This window comes from Typopeltis vanoorti, chromosome 6 (assembly GCF_054136105.1).
Source record: "Typopeltis vanoorti isolate ZY-2024b chromosome 6, IOZ_Tvanoo_1.0, whole genome shotgun sequence".
NCBI classification, from domain to species: domain Eukaryota; kingdom Metazoa; phylum Arthropoda; class Arachnida; order Uropygi; family Thelyphonidae; genus Typopeltis; species Typopeltis vanoorti.
In genome coordinates, this window is record NC_143554.1 from 154,738,001 (window position 1) to 154,755,745 (window position 17,745).

Sequence of the window (17,745 nt, forward strand, 5' to 3'; positions counted from 1 at the left end):
TTTTCTCTATCCTGCAATTCAACTCTATTCTCCTTGGCTGCAGCTCATCAACTATCATCAACAATACTCCTCCCCCCATTTTATCCTTCCTGTCATTCCTGAACACACTATACCCATCACATTCAACCTCACTAGCTATATCATCTACAGTCAGCCATGTTTCACTAATGCCAATAACCTGTGGTATGGAAGTGCCAATCATGGCCAAAAATTCTTCCTTCTTGTTCCTGATACTCCTAGCATTAGTGTACATGAATTTCAGACCCCCCCCTTAGCCCCCATCCCTACCTTGATGCCTTATACTAACAATCCCATTCCGATTTGTTGTCCTTATTCGCTCGGGCATATACTCATTCATACACTCAACTGCCTCCCTAAGGTCTGCATATCTACTCCCCCCCCCCTTAATAAATCTAGTTTCCCTGATTCTGCACATCGACTTCATTCAACAACACTTTTTCAAGTCTCCTTACACCGAATCCATTCAAATGCAAGCCATCCATCTTATATAGATCCTTTCGCCAATCAAACTCGCTCCACACGTCCACAAATTCCACACCACTCGTCATACATAACCCACGCATAAAGTCATTTGCAATTATGGCCCTCCTTTTAAACACTTCACTGTCATACCACGGCAAAAGACTAATCATCCTAACTCTCGCTCTTTTCTTTTGCTACCTCAAACAGTTCATTCAGGTCCTCTATCATTTCCATTTTATCTCCTTTCAAATCATTCGCACCTGCCACAACAATCATTTCTTTCACCCTTTCCTTTTGCTCTCTAATAGGCTTAGTTACATCCTTGATGGTCGCACCAGGTTGGTACGATTTTGTCAAATCCTCTAATTGGAATGCTGAAATGAACGTTCACATGTAAAGATAAAGGATGTCATTTTGCCTCTTTACAAGGCCTTGATAAGACCTCACTTGGACTATTGTGCGCAGGTCCAACTCCTGGTTTCCATTGTGATTCTGATATATTGGAGAGTGTTAAAAATGATATCAGAATTATGGAATTCTGATTATGAAGACAGATTGAAAATTTGTAGATCGACTGCAGACACTAGCAAACAGGAGAAAGAGGAGTGATATGATTGAGACTTACAAACTTCTGAAAGGGTTATACAGGATTTCAATTGATGGAATTTTTCAATTTATGGAGAGTGGGGAAGGACAAGAGGGCATCCTTGGAAGCTGAGAATGAATGCTGCCAAGAAGGGAGTGAAGACTAGATTTTTCTCTCAGAGGGTGGTGCTTGATTGGAATGGATTGCCATTGGATGTTGTGAGTGTAACAGTCTGAATGAATTCAAGAATAAGTATAATAGATGGTGTGTGTAGTGTGGCCTGCCTCAATGAGTCTCTGACTCCCTGGAGGTGTCTCTTAATAATAATAATATTGTTGCATAGTGAAGCATTGTAAGGTGGGATATTTTACTGTAATCCAGATGAGGTGTGATCAAGGCTTTATACAATGGAATTGCTACTCTGTTATCTCTATTGGTCAAAGTCCTTAGTATTGCAGCAATCCTCATTTCTTTACTTCTCCACTAATAGAGTATGAAACCTCTCATTGGTGAATCCCAAATTTCAATACCTTTATATTTAGTTGCATTATAATGATATCCTCATTCATTTTCCCATCTGTCCAGGTTATCCAAATCCTCCAGAAGCACTACCACAATAGCACTATTACTAATAACCTTTCCAAGCAACTTCACATCTTCAAATAACTGAATACCTGCAGGTAACTGTGTCATCCTAAACAAATGACTTTGTAATAAAAAAAAAGTGCTAGTGATGCCTTTCCCTTTTTAACTGCTATTATTTCTCTGTTATAACAGGCAATCAAATTACTGAAACAATATTTCCCTCATCTGCCTAGTTTTGTAAACTTCTTTGTCCCCTTTTTTGTAACGTTTTAAGCTTTTGTAAAATTTATTAATTTCATTTCATTAATCATATATCATTAATTTCTTGTTCTTTATTTTCTTTACCTGCAGGACCTTAAAGCTACTAATCATGCTGAAGTGCCAGAAGTGTCACTCCCCGGTTAGTCGTACCAATTATGATGATCACGTGAACAACAAATGTCCTAGGAAACTGGAGGCTTGTCCTATATGTAACAAGCAGTTCCGCAGAAGCATCATAGCAGTAAGTATATGTAAAACGAACAGAGATGTCTTCATGGATTACACAAGTTCATTGCAGTATAAAGATTATAAAGGATTTCTTGAAATTAAAGTTTGTGGTACTGCTTACGAACGTCAGCATTAATTACCTATGGTTATTAATGTAATGAGTTCAGACAGCAAACAAAGACTATGAATGGTATGCTGGTGAAGCTGTATGAGGAGAAAAGAGTGCATTTTGTGAATGTGTGGAATGAGTATGAGGGACTGATGGAACCATATAAGAGGGGTGGACTGCATTTGAATGGTTTGGTATGGATGAACTGGAGTAGCTGTTGGAATGAATGCATTAAATGGAAGATCTGAGGAAGTAAGACATGATGTGAAAAAGTGCAGGAATGTAATAAGAGGAGAGCTTGTGAATGGAGAGATGAGTATTGTGAAGTATTGTGAGTGAAGGAATGTTGTGAGTAGGGAACGCAAAATGGACAGGGAAATGGGTTGAGTCAGGATGGACAGGGAGAGACAGTGTTGATGTCAGATTGAGAAGGGAATGCCAGAGCAGAGAATAAAATATTGCATTGGCCTTGAATGTAGGTGGGGAGGATTTGTGCCTGGGTCAATATTCCCTCTAATTGTTGCCATGATTAGAGAAAGTCACAAGCTTATCATCAGTTCCTGATATGTACTCTCAGTGAGTATACAGGATAATTATGATAGTACTACATGAAAAATTTCCACCACTACTAACTTCCGATCAACAATTTTCCTCCAGATTAATCTGTTATCTGTCAAGACTCCATATTATCAGATCTTATATTTCTGCTTTTTAAGGCACTTTTTACTGTATCAGTCCATTTAGTTCTTGGTCTTCCTCTGGTCTGTTTCCTCCCAATCTGGCAGAGAACACTTGTTTTGCTAATCTTTCCTCTCCCATTCTATGTAAGTGACCACCTCCTGATATTAACTTTACTAACACATTCCTGAATACTAATAATGGCAAGTTCTTTCCTAATATCCTCATTTTTAATGTGATAAACTGCCATTTGATGCCATCTGTTTACTCCACTTATCTTTCTCAGAACTCTCATATCAGAGGTCTCCAGTCTTTGATGAAGTGTTTTATTTCTAGACCAACTCTCATATCCACAAGTTAAAATTGGTTTGAACACTGTCTTGTATACAGCTAATTTAGTGTTTTGATTAATTTCTTTCTTATTCCATATACATTTATTCTGCTGACTTCCAAAAATACCAGCTGTTGTCTACTTCCATATTTAATATTGTTGCCGTCTTCGTTAAAAATTGTGCCTAAATAGCTGAAATACTTGTTCTATAAATTCACCATTCAGGATACAGTTCAAGTTTTCAGTGTTTCTGCCTATTTTCATTATCTTTGTCTTTTTATTGCTGATTTTCATACCAAATTTATAACAACAATCCAGTAATTCAATTTAGTCAGGAAATTGTGCTGAATTTTATTCAGAAGTATAACATTATCTACAAAAAGTAAAGAACTAAGATTTACATAGCCAGTTTTGATATCAGATTTAATACCTCTTTCCTTCATAATGTGATCATTTAGATAATGAATAACAGTGAAGAAAATGTGCACCCTTGTTGCACAACTGACTTAACATAAAAAAATGTTCCTGTACCACCTTCAATTCTAACTGCTGACTTACAGTTTAAATAGAGGCTATGCATTTCTCAATATAATGGCTCATTTACACCATATAACTGAAGCATTCTGAAGAGTTTTCTTTCATATGCCCTTTCCAAATCAACAAAACTGAAATACATATCCCTGTTGTTATATTCCCAAGATTTCTCAACTATTTGTCTTAAAGTGAAAATATAATCCTGACAATTGCTATTTAATGTGAATCCAGCTTGTTCTTCACCAAGCTGCCTTTCCACAATTATTCTTTGCTGTTTCTCAAGTATACTTACATAAATCTTACCAGAAACACTCAGTAGTGAAATTCCTATGTAATGCTCACACTCAATTTTATTTCTCTTTTTATAGATGGGTACTATGAGTGTGAGCATTACATAGTTATTAAATATAATAACTATGGTGAATCTGCAATGCTCCAGTCCTCTGGAATTCGACTTTCTGACTAGTCTTCTGAATTATGCAATTCAGACACTGTAAAACTTTTATAAGTTTTTTGCTCAAATGAAATGCTCAAAACATATTTGAGCATTTCTGGTCGAATTTCATCTACTCCAGCTGCCTTTCTACGTTTCACGTTGTTGATGACTTTTTCTATATCCAATATGGATATGTATTCCTGACTGCATGCCTGTTGGGAGTTGTCTACCACCATGCTGACACAGCTTGTTTCATTTGGCTGGCGTGGTTGACCGAGTAGTCAGCGTATCCACTCTCCAGCCAAAATGTTATGGGTTTGCATCACACCATGGCCATGGATGTTTGTGATTCTTTGTGAAAATACTAGTTGTGGTGGTGGGTATTAGATGGCTCTGGTGTAGTTGTGGTTTATTGTAGTTGGTGGATTGAGTGGTGGAGACAGAGTTGTTGAATAGGTGCTCTCATTCAACAAGTCTTTGGACTCCTAGAGGTGTAACGTAATAATAATAATAATAATAATTTAGCATCCTTTCAAAGTAATTACTCCAAACATCTAGAATATCATTATTGTATGGGCACCTCCATTGAGTACAAAGACTCACTGCGGGCAACCCAAACAATTTATCACACCCCTCCTTGGACCCATTAACAGACAAAGCATTCACAACCAACTCTGGCAACCCATTCCACTCACTCACAACTCTCTAAGCAAAAAATCTAGTCCATACATCCATATGCAATTATTTGCTGATGATGTGAAGATAGGCAGGGCAATCAGGGATGCTACTGATATTCAGCAATTACAAAATGATTTGAAAACACTGGAAATATGGGTAAACGAAAATGGCTGTCTGTTTAACGTTAGTAAGTATAAAGTTATGCACGTTATTGGATTGATTAGAGTTCCAGTGGCGTATTATATTAGCGGAGTTATGCTACAAGAAACTGAAGAGGCAAGGGATCTTGGTGTATTGGTGGATAAGAATTTAAAGTTCAAAGGTCACATAGCAAAAGTTTCAAATACAACTCAGAGGATAATTACTATGCTGAAGCGAACCTTGACATGTAAGGATAAGGAAGTAATTTTGCCTCTTTATATGGCTTTGATAAGACAGGATTATTGTGCACAGATTTGGTCTCCTGGGTTTCAAGAGGATAAAGAAGCTATGGAAAGGGTGCAAAGAAGAGTTACAAAGATTATATCTGGATTATGGGATTTAGATTATGAGGACAGATTGCGAGTATGTGGATTACAGACTGGTTAACAGGAGAAAGAGGGGTGATATGATAGAGGTCTATAAACTTTTGAATGGGTGTTATAGCATTTCAAATGATGAAATTTTTCGTTATATGGAAAGCGGGAGAGAGAACATGGGGGCATCCATGAAAGTTAGGTTGTTCTCAGTCAAGAAAGGGGTAAGAACTAGGTTTTTCTCTCAGAGAGCAGTGAGCGGAATAATTTGCCCTTAGGGGTAATGAGTGCATCTAGTGTAAATGAATTTAAGGGAAGGTATGATAGCTGGGTTGGGTAATTTACAGCCTCCCTCAATGAGTCCTTGACTCCCTGGAGGTCTCAGATAATAATATGAACTTACACCCTTATTGATCTTCTAGGGATGATCCCTTGTTCTGGCCCATCCAGCCAAGTGCTGAAACATTTATCCTGCTTCAATCCTATAAAACCTTTAAAGCAACTTAAATGTTTCTACTATATTCCCTCTGTTTCTCCTATCAACCAACTTCTGCAACCACACGTCTTCAATATATCTTCATAGGGAACATTCCAAGGACCACTTGTCATCTTGGTCACTTGCCTCTGAACTTCTCCAGTGCTTCCTCATCCCCAAGAAATTCAGGAGACCAGACATGAGCATAGTAATCCAGATGTGGATGTATCATTGCCTGATAAACAGGTATAACAACTTCCTTATCTCTATTTGTTAATGTGTTCTTCAATAGCTAAGTAACATTATGGGCTACCTTAGCAATTTGTCCTCTAAACTTTAACTCTTTGTGTACCACTACCCCTAAATCTTTAGAACCGTGTTATAAATAACTATTTTAATTTTCTGACGTTTCGACCTTCATATCAAGGTCATCATCTGGAGTATATACAAATATACAAGGACAAGCTGAGTTACATTTCTCACAGTAAGTTGAGGAAACAATGATTTGATCACCGATTATTCTACTGGCAAGACCTCTAGTGGAAAAAAAAATACAGATAAAATTACAAATTAATTAATTATTTAGAAACTACATCAAAGCTAAATTCTATTTAAGAAAATATGATAGTTTATTACAGTAACAATGATGTACTATTTTCAACATTATAGTTATGTTAGATTTAGGATTCTGGATTATCTATAGTCCTATTTATAGTTAACTCTTAGGGAGAAAGGTTTCCATTTATGAATGTAACCATTTTTTTACATAAAAAATGGTTACAGCCAAAACACTATTAACAATTCTCTAGAAGACTTCAATAAAAAAAACAAACATAAATCAGACTACAATAAAACTATAACCATTCCTTACATTAAAGGGACATCAGATAAAATAAGCAGAATACTACAGAAATACATCCTCAAAGCCACCTTTAAACCTCCTGCAAAATTAAAAAGCTTGCTCAGTTCATCCAAAGAACCACTTCCTCTGCTGGCCCACCCTGGAGTATACCGTATTTATTGCACCTGTAATCTACCATATATAGGGGAAACAGGACACACAATTCTCATCAGACAAAAGGAACATAAACGACACATTAAATATAATAACTATGGTGAAGCTGGCCTTTCTGATCATGCCCTGAACACTTTACATAGAATTGACTGGAAAAGCACTAGTTGTTTACATCGCACCAAAACATGGTATGAACGCAAATTTAAGGAAGCCTGTGAGATTCTTATCAACCACCCTAATCTGAACAATAATGATGGTCTAAAAATCCCAAGCATATGGAAGGCACATATTCTACCCACGGAACCTTTTTCCCTGAGAGTTAATTATAAACAGGACTGTAGATAATCCAGAATCCTAAATCTAATATAACAATTGTAATGTTAAAAATAGGACATCATTGTTACTGTAAGAAAACTATAAGAAAGAATATTTTTCTCTCATGTTATCTTAAATAGAATTTAGCTTTGATGTAGTTTTAATTTGTAATTTTATCTGTATTTTTTTTTCCACTAGAGGTCATGGCAGTAGAATAACAGATGATCAAATCTTTGTTTCCTTAGGTTACTGTGAGAAATGTAACTCAGCTCGTCCTTGTATATTTGTATATACTCCAGATGATGACCTTATTATGAAGGTCGAAACATCAGGAAATTAAAATAGTTATTTATAACATGTTGTTAAGTCCATAATTTCTAAAATGAATGCTGATCACTGCAACACTATAAGAAAGGATCCTAAATCTTTAGCTTCATCTCTTTCCTGGAGTACAGTTCAGGGAACAGGCTGTAGCCCCTCCCAAAAGAAAAAGGAAAAAAACACTAGAAAATTTTCCAAAAATCTTTTCCTAATTAAAATTCTCATTTTTTTTATTTATGTTGTGTTAGCAATCATTGCAGATGCTCAGTGATAGGTTGTATGTGATTCTTAGTGTATATTCTCAAATCGTCTACTCAATTCAGGTCTCCCCCCCCCCTCCCCAAGATTAAATCTTGAGTGCACTACTCAAACTTGCCCCTCCCCCTCAGTTATTATTAACATAATTATTAACTCATCGTGGGAGGTATTGCACACAATGGTCATCCAGCCTTGCTTTAAACTGATTCAGTGTGTCTACACCCACAACACACTCAGGCAATGCAATCCACTCTCCATGCAAGAACCTAATCCTCACTCTTCTGTTCACACCTCCTTATACAGTTTCCAGCAATGGCCTCTTGTTCTACTCCCCTCTCCCATTCTATGAAAAATCTCTTCCATGTCCATGCCAACCCAATAACTAGCTTATATCTCTCAATCATACCCCTCCCCCCCCTTTTCCATCTATTCATGAAGCTCTACAACTTACATTCTCTCAATCTGTGCTCATACTACACATTCCAAAGACCACTGACTACCTTTGTGAATCTTCTCTGGACCCTTTTCAACATATCCTCTTCACCATGACACCCGGCGATCAAATCTATGCACAATAATCCATATGAGGTCGCATCAAAGCCTCATATGGTACACCACTGTATATGCATCTCCCCTGTCCAAGGTATTTGTCACCTTTTCATAGTACATAAGGTAAGTTAGGGGTGCTTAAGGGTCAAAGCTATATAACTGAGAGGAGACCTCCACATAGCCTTTAAAGGAATGCAGAGAACCGACCAGGGCTTCTGACCTAATGTCCAATCCTCACCTCCTCGTGGTGCACCCTGTTGGGTATCTACCTGGATACCGAACGAACAAGGATGGGCTGGCAATTTGGGATTTAGCCGACCAAATTTTATTCTTAGTGGCTTAAGCCAATGTACAAAATGATGGTACAACATGACCAAATTTCATGCCAGCTGGGGCATCGCCTGGTTAAACAAGGTCCCTGTTGTTTTCGCCAGGGAACCAGGGCAAACAGCGAAAAGTCAGCTACTGGAACCAATCTGAAAACACATCCCAACTCAACATCACCAGAGTTAAAGATTGGTACTTTCAACATGAGAAGCCTGAAGGGCAAAGAAATGGAGCTAGCTGAGGAATTAGATAAGTACCAGATCGACATAATAGGGGTGACTGAAACAAAAAAGACCAAAACTGGTGAGATCTTTCTGGGCAATAAATACAAAATGATATATTCAGGCATTGACAATCAAGGAAAAGAAGGAGTAGCCATAGTATTCAACACTAAATATGAGGCTAATCCTCTTGAATGGCAGGCAGTGTCAAATAGAGTGATGTGGACAAATATAAGAATGGGGAACTGGACAATGAGACATTTGTGCTTATGGTCCCACAGATTCCTCCACTTCTACCTACTAAGGTAGAAGTGGAGGAATTTTTTGATGCTTTAGAAAAAGCAGCTGACACAATGAAAAAGGAAAAGTTGGTCCTTGTTGTTGTTGTCTTGTCCTTTGAAGAGTCTTAGATGTTTCCGTGTGCTCCTTGCACTGCTTTGGCTATGTCTATGATTTTGTTTATATAGAGCTGTTGTTCAGGATTAGGATCTATTTCTTGCAAGGCTGCTGTAATTGCTGGACAGGTAAAGATGTGAGTGAGTGTCAGTTCAGTATTGGGGCAGTTGTTGCAGTTTCTATATGTTCTCGTATCATCTGTATTGAACTTCATTCCTCTATAATGTCCTGTTCATAGTCTTGCTATCATGGTGGAGGTCCTTCTGTCGGCACTGATTTTGGGAATTTGATGTTGTATCACTGATTTCAGTGGAATTCTTTAGCTTTTGCTAGTACATTGGCATCAGCAAGAGTTATCATATGAGTTTCTTGGTTGAGTTCTCTGGCCTCTTGCTAATTTATTAGCTGCTTTGTAATCAATGCCTAAATGAGCAGGAATCCATTGTAAAATGCAACTTTTACCTAAACACTTTAGTTGATTTAAGAGTTTATGGATGTCTTGTGTGAGCTTGGTATTGCCATTTTTGATTGCCTCCATAGCTGATCTTGAGTCACTGTAAATTATAATTCCTTCAGATTGTTGAGATGATGATAGATTTAAGTAGGCTTCTAGTGCTTTATTTATTGCGTAGAGTTCGCTGGTCCTTGTTGGGAATCTAAATAGCAGAGTAAGAAATGATTATCAGATATACAAAAATATTTCGGGAAAATTTGGAGAAAAGAGCAAAGCTAATAATAATGGCAAATACCTGTTGGATTTCTGCCCAGGACATTGACTGGATATTACTAACACCATGCTCCAACATAAAAATGTGCACAAATTCACATAGAGAGAAGAGGCAAGGAATAAGAAAAGTCTCATTGACTATGTTATTGTTCATAGTGATGTTTTCTCCCTGGTGCAGGACACCAGAGTGTACAGAGGATTTGAAATTGGAAGTGATCACTATTTAGTCTTGAGCAGGATAAAATTGAATTTCATATTGAAAAGAATAACGTTTAAGAAAATTTTAAAGAGAATAAAAGTTGAGCAGCTCTCGGATGTGAACTGGAGACTAAAATACACAAAGATTATTGAAGAAAAAAACGAAAGAGTTTGAGAACAGCAACCAAACCTTGGAGACTCGGTGGCAAGCCTTGAAGAAAACACTGATTGATTTAGCCAGAGAGTCATGTGGCGAGGTTCTCTGCAAGGATAGAAAAATAAGGAAATTAAAGAGGCAGTGAAGGAAAAGAAGAAAGCATATCAAAAGTTCTGTAAAATAAGTCAGCTTGTGCTCCGAGAGAATACAGATACAAATGTAAGAAAGCTAAACACTGTGTAAAACTAGCTAAACAAAAGTCATGGGAGGACTTTGACAAGAACATAGAAAATAAATACCAAGAAGGTGGTAAGATATTCTGGAGATTGTTGAAGAAGCTTAGAAATGGAGGAAAGAGTCCTGTAAAAGGAGTTAGAAATGATAAAGGTGACATGAAAACGGGAGAAAAAGATATCCTTGAAGTATGGAGTAATTCGAAAAATTGCTAAATGAAACAAGCAGTGATAGTACAGTGGTAAAAAACACTCTATAGGCATACAGTCAGGAATACATATCCATACTTGAAGTAGAAAAAGCCATCAAAGGCTTGAAATGTGGAAAGGCAGCAGGAGTAGATGATATTTGACCAGAAATGCTGAAGTGTGGTGGTATAAAAGTCTTACCGTGGCTGCACTGCATAGTTCAGAAGGCTTGGACAGAGGGACGAATTCCCGATGATTGGAGTAAAGCTCTCATGCTACCCATATATAAAAAGGGAAAGAAAACTGAATGTGAGAATTACAGAATTCTTTCCTTACTGAGTGTTCCTGGCAAGATTTATGCAAGTATACTTGAGAAACAGTTGAGAAGAATTGTGGAAGAAAAGCTTGGTGAAGAACAAGCTGTATTCATGCAAATAGAGGCTGTCAGGATCAGATCTTCACTTTACGACATACAGTTGAGAAAGCGTGGGAATATAACAAATATCTATATTTAAGTTTTGTTGATCTGGAAAAGCCATTTACAAGGAGCCGAGAAAGAAGCTATTCAATGCGCTACAGTTGTATGGTGTCAATGGGGTATTATATCAAGCAATACTTAGTCTTTATTTTAGTTGTAAGTCAGCAGTTAGAATTGAAGGAAGTACAGGAAGATGGTTTAATGTTAAATCTGGTGTGAAACAAGGATGTGCATTATCCCCTCTGTTATTCATTATCTATATGGATCACATTATAAAGGAAAGTGGTATTAAACATGATATCAAAATTGGAGATGTTAATGTCAGCTCTTTGCTTTATGCATTACTTCTAAATAAATCTGCTACAAGTCTACAAGATTCCTTGACTAAATTAAATAACTGTTGTAATAGATATGATATGAAGGTGAGCAATAAAAAGACAAAGACAATGAAAATAGGCAGAATCATTGAAAATGTCAACTGCATTGTGAACAGAGAACCTGTGGAACAAGTAAAATATTTCAGCTACTTAGGTACGATTTTTAGTGAAGATGGTAAATTAAATATGGAAATAGACAATTGAATCAACAAAGCTGGTATGGTAGGAAGTCAATTAAATAAATTCATATGAAATAAGAGGGAAATTAGTTGGAACACTAAATTAGCTGTATACAAGACGGTGTTCAAACCAATTTTAACTTATGGATCTGAGAGCTGGGTTAGAAGTAAAACACTTGGCCAAAGACTAGAGACTGATCTGTGTGAACAAAAGCTCAAAGTTCGGGCAAGCAGACGGTTGAACACTTAATGTTATGTGAAACTTTCATAGTGAAGGACTCAGAGTTATAAGACAGGACTATAAGAAAATTTTGTTACATAGGAGATCATGAAAGGATAGTTATTAAACGAATTAGAATTATTGTATATGATAATGAATGTTAAGAAGATTCAGCCTAAGGAATGAATGTTGATATGGATTGTTAGTATTAAGATTGTATTGTAGGATTTATAAATTGTGTGAGTTGTATAAGGTAAATTGTATCTCGATGATCATATCTGTTGAGGGTGTTCATGTTGATTGATTTAATTTGATTTTTAACTTACTTAGAATGGAAATTTTGCTTGTATCACTAACTGTATATTTAGTTGCTATATTTAACCAAGATTGTCTTTGTATGGAATCCGATGCACCACTTGTAAAATTGTTACGAATCTGAGCGGGAAATGTCTAGGGTACAATTAAGGTCACGATTGCAAATCTAGTGTTGTTTCAGTACATCTTCTTACTCACTTCTTGATTAACATAATTTATTTTAATCTAAGAGTTCTAAGTGGCGCAGCATAAAAATATAAATTTCTTAGAACTTTAAGAGAGGTAGATTACGAAGGCTCTGCCACATTGGTTTTGGCTCAACCCTGAGGCTATCCCTTTGTGTTTCAGTGGTACCACGTGACACACATAGGAAAGGCTTTACATGTAACATTGAGAAAATATAAAAATTAAAGAAATTGCACACAACACCACAAGTTGACCGACGACCAAAAAATCTATCGAATTGAACACTGCAAGGACCTCATTAAAACCACTCATAAGGACTCTAACTTGCTTGAAATGATCGTTACTGGTAATGAAACATGGTGTTTTGAGTATGAGCCTGAAACAAAGCGCCAGAATGTTGAGTGGAGACCACCAGAAAAGGGGCATCCGAAAAAAAGTCACTTGGAGAAGTCAAAAGTAAAGACAATGCTGATTTGTTTCTATGATTCCAAGGGCATTATCCACAAAGAATTTGTTCCACGTAGCCAAACAGTCAATAGTGAGTTTTATCTCAAAGTTTTGAAGCGATTCATAGTGAGAATTCGTTGCTTACGGCATGAATATCATGACGACCGACCGTTCGTCAAAACACACTGTCACTCTTGGCACTGTAACTCGGCTTCTAATGAAACAGAAGTCATAAACAGTTGACACAACACTAATGAAGGTTGCCGCTTTTGACAACAAAAAGATACAGCAGGTGGCGCCACTAGTTTCTTCTATTATCGAAAAGTTCGGTTTCTTTTTGGACAGAGGGTGTATATCCGTTCCTCACAAAAGTCTGCATATGACTAGCCACAACACAGGTGATCCCTTCATGATCACCTTCACCAACTGGAGGAAAGTGTGAAACCCCTCTAACAATTACATCCTCTGATGAAATTATGAGATCTAGAACTCTTGATCATCGCATGCCCTTCTTTATGTGCTGCCCGAGATAGTTATCTCTCGAGAACTTTAGAAATTCATTTTCCTTATTCCCAAATGCTATCTCTTCATTCCAATGTATACCACCATAATTAAAATCACCCATAATAATTACCCTTCCTTTTGTTCACTAATCCAGGTTATTTATATATTTCTTCATCACTACCTTCCACATTCCCAGGCCTATAGCAACATCCAACTAAATGTCTTCCTCTCAACCTCCACATTACACCACGCTGCCTCATAACCATTACCACTATTTTCTCCTTTCATGTCTACCTTATATGGACTTAATTCCCCTTTTATCATCAGCAAACCCTCCCCCCCTTGCCATTTCTATCTGTGCGAAAAATAGTGTACCCTTCCATTTCTATTCCCATTACGATATCATCTTCATTCAGCCATGTTTCAACCATGAAGATTGTAAAACCCTTCAAATGTTTTAAAGGAACATGTGTACTAGACATATTTCTAAACATATACACAGCTAACACATGTAGAAAAATATAGAATTTACTAAACAATTCCAATATATTTCATCCATTGTAATGTGGACATCATGAGAGAGAAATGAGATCGGTAACTACATTCAAAACATGAATCATAAGATATGACTCACTTGGCATATGCTAACTAGCTCATGTCTTGGTGAAAACTGAGTTTACAGAATTCACTTTTAAAGTTCAGTTTAACAAATGGAACAGTTTCTGCTGCTATTAAATAGCTCTTGATAGTGCCCAAGCAGCATTTGTTTCCTTTCCATCCATCTTCTCTTTCCATACTATAGCTCATAGTATGTATTTTATGTAGTTTGTACAGGTGACTAAGAAATTTATGTTAGTATATTGATTTGCTGATAATAATACTATGTACTGTTTGAAAGGAAACCTCTGAAAGCATATTCATTTTGAAATAGATTAGCTATTAGCTTTTATTTGATTTCAGAATCACAGAAGTAGTTGTGAGGAAGTCAAGATCAAGTGTCCCCATTGCAATGCGGAAATTTCTCGTAAGAATTTAAATGACCACATAAGAAATAGGTGTCCTGAAATGAATGCTAAGTGCTGCCACTGCTTACAGACATTCCCAAAGAAGGATACTGAGGTAATCTGAAAGATATATACAGTATTAGTGTTCATAATGATGAATTTATTTCTACTTTGTAATCAAACAGTTGAGTCAGCATAAATTAAAGATGCCAAGAAATTATATTCTTGGTTTCATCCTTTATCCAAGTGTAAACAAACACAGTTTGAGCAAGAAGTATCTTCATGACTGGGTTACTTGTATATAGAAGCTGATGACTTCACATCAGTTGCCTTAGTATCCCATAATGCAATGCTCATATTGTGAAGTGACTTCACATGCAAACTTTGTTTGCTTACACTTGGATCAAGGATGAAACGAGTATAATTTCCTGACATCTTTATATAGTATAAGAAGTGAAAAAACCTTCAACATATCTCTCTCCAATCCAGAGTAATTTAGTAATAAGGTGTGACACCTTTTGGCTACTTGTATATGGAAATATGACCTACATTACTTCAACCTAGGTATCACTTCTGGGTCTAGCTCCCACTGATGAGACCTCAATACAGGTCAAAATTGGTCTGGGTAATGGCCCTTCCCATAATGCACAGCATTATGTCTGTAAGGATATGTGCATTGCATTATGTCTGTAAGGATATGTGCATTGCATTATGTCTGTAAGGATATGTGCATTGCATTATGGAATACTAAGGCAATTGATGTGAAGTCATTAGCCTCTATATATACAAGTAGCCCAGTTGTGAAGTGACTTCACGTGCAAACTTTGTTTGCTCTTATTATTCTTATAATACAATGCTGACTCACTGTTGAATAAAGGATGAAACCAGAATATAATTTTTTTGGCATTTTTAATTCCAAGTGAAAAAACTTTCAACAGTGAGTCAGCATTGTATTATAAGAATAATAGTTTGTTTTAGTAAATTTCTTTTTTAAATTCATTACTTCAATACACTGTACACTCAACACTCTGTGACAACACTTTCTATCACTCTCTATACCTTTATATATTTTGTAGGGAATACTTTTTAGTTCTTGTTCCTTCATCTTACTACCTCTAAAATATCCTCAGTATCTGTCTTATAAACTCCTCTCAACATCATATGTGAATCATATCTTCTGTTTGTCACATTTGACAGATCATCAACTGTCAGTCTATTTTCACAGCTGACATTCCACACATCTTGCACTACTTTTGTTACCAGCCTCATAATCTTTTTCAGTATCCTCATCTCCATCTAGGTTCATCAAATTTGTTGCATAGTGAGTTCTCTAAATCTAGTGTAATGAAAATTTACAGTGAACAGCACTTGTTCCACATTTCTTTTTTGCTCACCATTCCCTCAGTAATTTGTCTTTTTAGTTGACATTTCACAGTTTTAATAATCCTTTTATTATTAGCTTTTGACTTCTTTTCGTATCTTTCTTTAATCTTTACATTAATCCAGATGACTTACTAAAGCTTTATATGGTGGAACAATCAATTCCTTGTGTCTCCTTGTCAGTTTTTCTTCTCATTATTGCATTAATTTGTGGCATCATCTTCATTTTTTATTTTTATTTATGCTGGCCTGGTTGGCCAAGTGGTTAGCATATATGCTCTCCATCCAAGAGGCTGCAGGTCAAATCACACCAAGGGCATGGATATTTGTGATTGTCCTATTAACCTAATACTTCTATAACCTTTGTCCTGGTGCAGTATGACCTTTGATGTCTTTGTGCCATAAAAATCAAATCAAAGTCGTTATTTTTTGTGTCCCCCCCCCTTTCTGCCTCTAGATTTAATTAAATTCTGTCTGTTATCACCAGAGGTTCTTGTCTCATCTATTTCCTTCAACACAGTCCAGTAGTATAGTACACATTTTTCCGTTGCAACATTCGAAAGTAAACCTTCATTTAGCAATGGTGAATAATGGATTCCTATTCATCTACCCACAGTAGCACCTATTGATATCTCCTTTAAGGAACTCTATCAGATTCTGATAATGCTCAAGTTTGCATCATATACAGTGGCTGAACATCTACTTGCGGCATTAACAAATAGGTTAAGCAGTGGTAGTCCAGAAAGCAGTAGAGCTCAACTTATCACCATTTTCCTCTCAAACTGTTCTTTATATAACCCTTCATGGTAATAGTTTATGCTTTAGTAAAAGTGAATGAAACAATTATTATTCTTTCATTCATCAGTGAATGAACTAATAATCAGACTTGATTATTATATTATTATCCAGCCCTGTCTATGGATTCTGAAGATCATTGCAAGAGGCTCACACAAACTGTTATTCATATAATGCCTATCATACCTCTCCTTAAACTCATTTTCTACGCATTAACAGCGACTTCTGATAAATTTTTCAGTAATGTGACTAGAAGGAAGAGAACACTACAAGGTAAAAAAATGGTTTTCACAACCTTGCTAACACATTCAAATGCCAAGGATTGCCCCTGTGTTCTCTTCCTTCTAGTCACATTACTGAAAAATTTCTTCTGCATGCTATAAAACTCGCTTAGTAACTCATGTTTCTATAATTTCCCCTTATTTTCTGCTACCAACCAAATTTTATAATTATGGAGCACTCCACAAACCCATCACAATCTTGATTGGTGACCCTCTTTGGATCCTCTCCTGTACGTCTTCATTCTTCATTCCCAAGAAACTAAGATAACCAAATCTGAGCACAGTAATCTGGAAGTATTATATTAAAGTCTTATAAATGACTTCTTTAAATCTGTTCATGTTGTTCAACATCAATGCAATCCTTTGTGCTGTTTTGTCCACTTATGTGATATGTCTTCTGATCAACACCCTTAGCTATCTGCAAATCCGTAGTATCATTGTTTTTTTCAGCACCACTGCATCAGTATGTAGCTTATAATCTTTTCATCTCGAAGCACATAATGTTTAATTTATCTTAATTTAAGACATTAGTCACATTAGCTTACCAGAAAAAAAAAACTTAAAACTTTGCTCTAGAGACAAACATGGAACTTTTTCAAGTCACTTCAGGCTATTGGAGCCTGAAGTGACTTGAAAAAGTTCCATGTTTAGTCTCTAGAGCAAAGTTTCTAGAATAGACAAAAAAATGAATAAAACAAAACTGTATAAAATTAGAAAAAAATCTTTAAACCATCCATGGTACAAATCTACTATAGATTTACAGATAAACCTTTT

At 36.4% G+C, this 17,745-nt stretch overlaps 1 protein-coding gene across 1 annotated transcript in view; it reads left to right on the forward strand.

Annotated features, from left to right (window-relative positions):
* The window catches only part of LOC150106121 (uncharacterized), a 106,436-nt gene that overhangs the window by 14,422 nt on the left and 74,269 nt on the right, over positions 1-17,745 (forward strand). Inside the window, exons 2-3 of the mRNA XM_090393867.1 lie at positions 2,006-2,156; positions 14,472-14,630. Of these exons, the coding sequence (XP_090249993.1) occupies positions 2,025-2,156; positions 14,472-14,630 (291 nt within the window). The 5' untranslated portion in view covers positions 2,006-2,024. The remainder of the gene's footprint in view (positions 1-2,005; positions 2,157-14,471; positions 14,631-17,745) is intronic.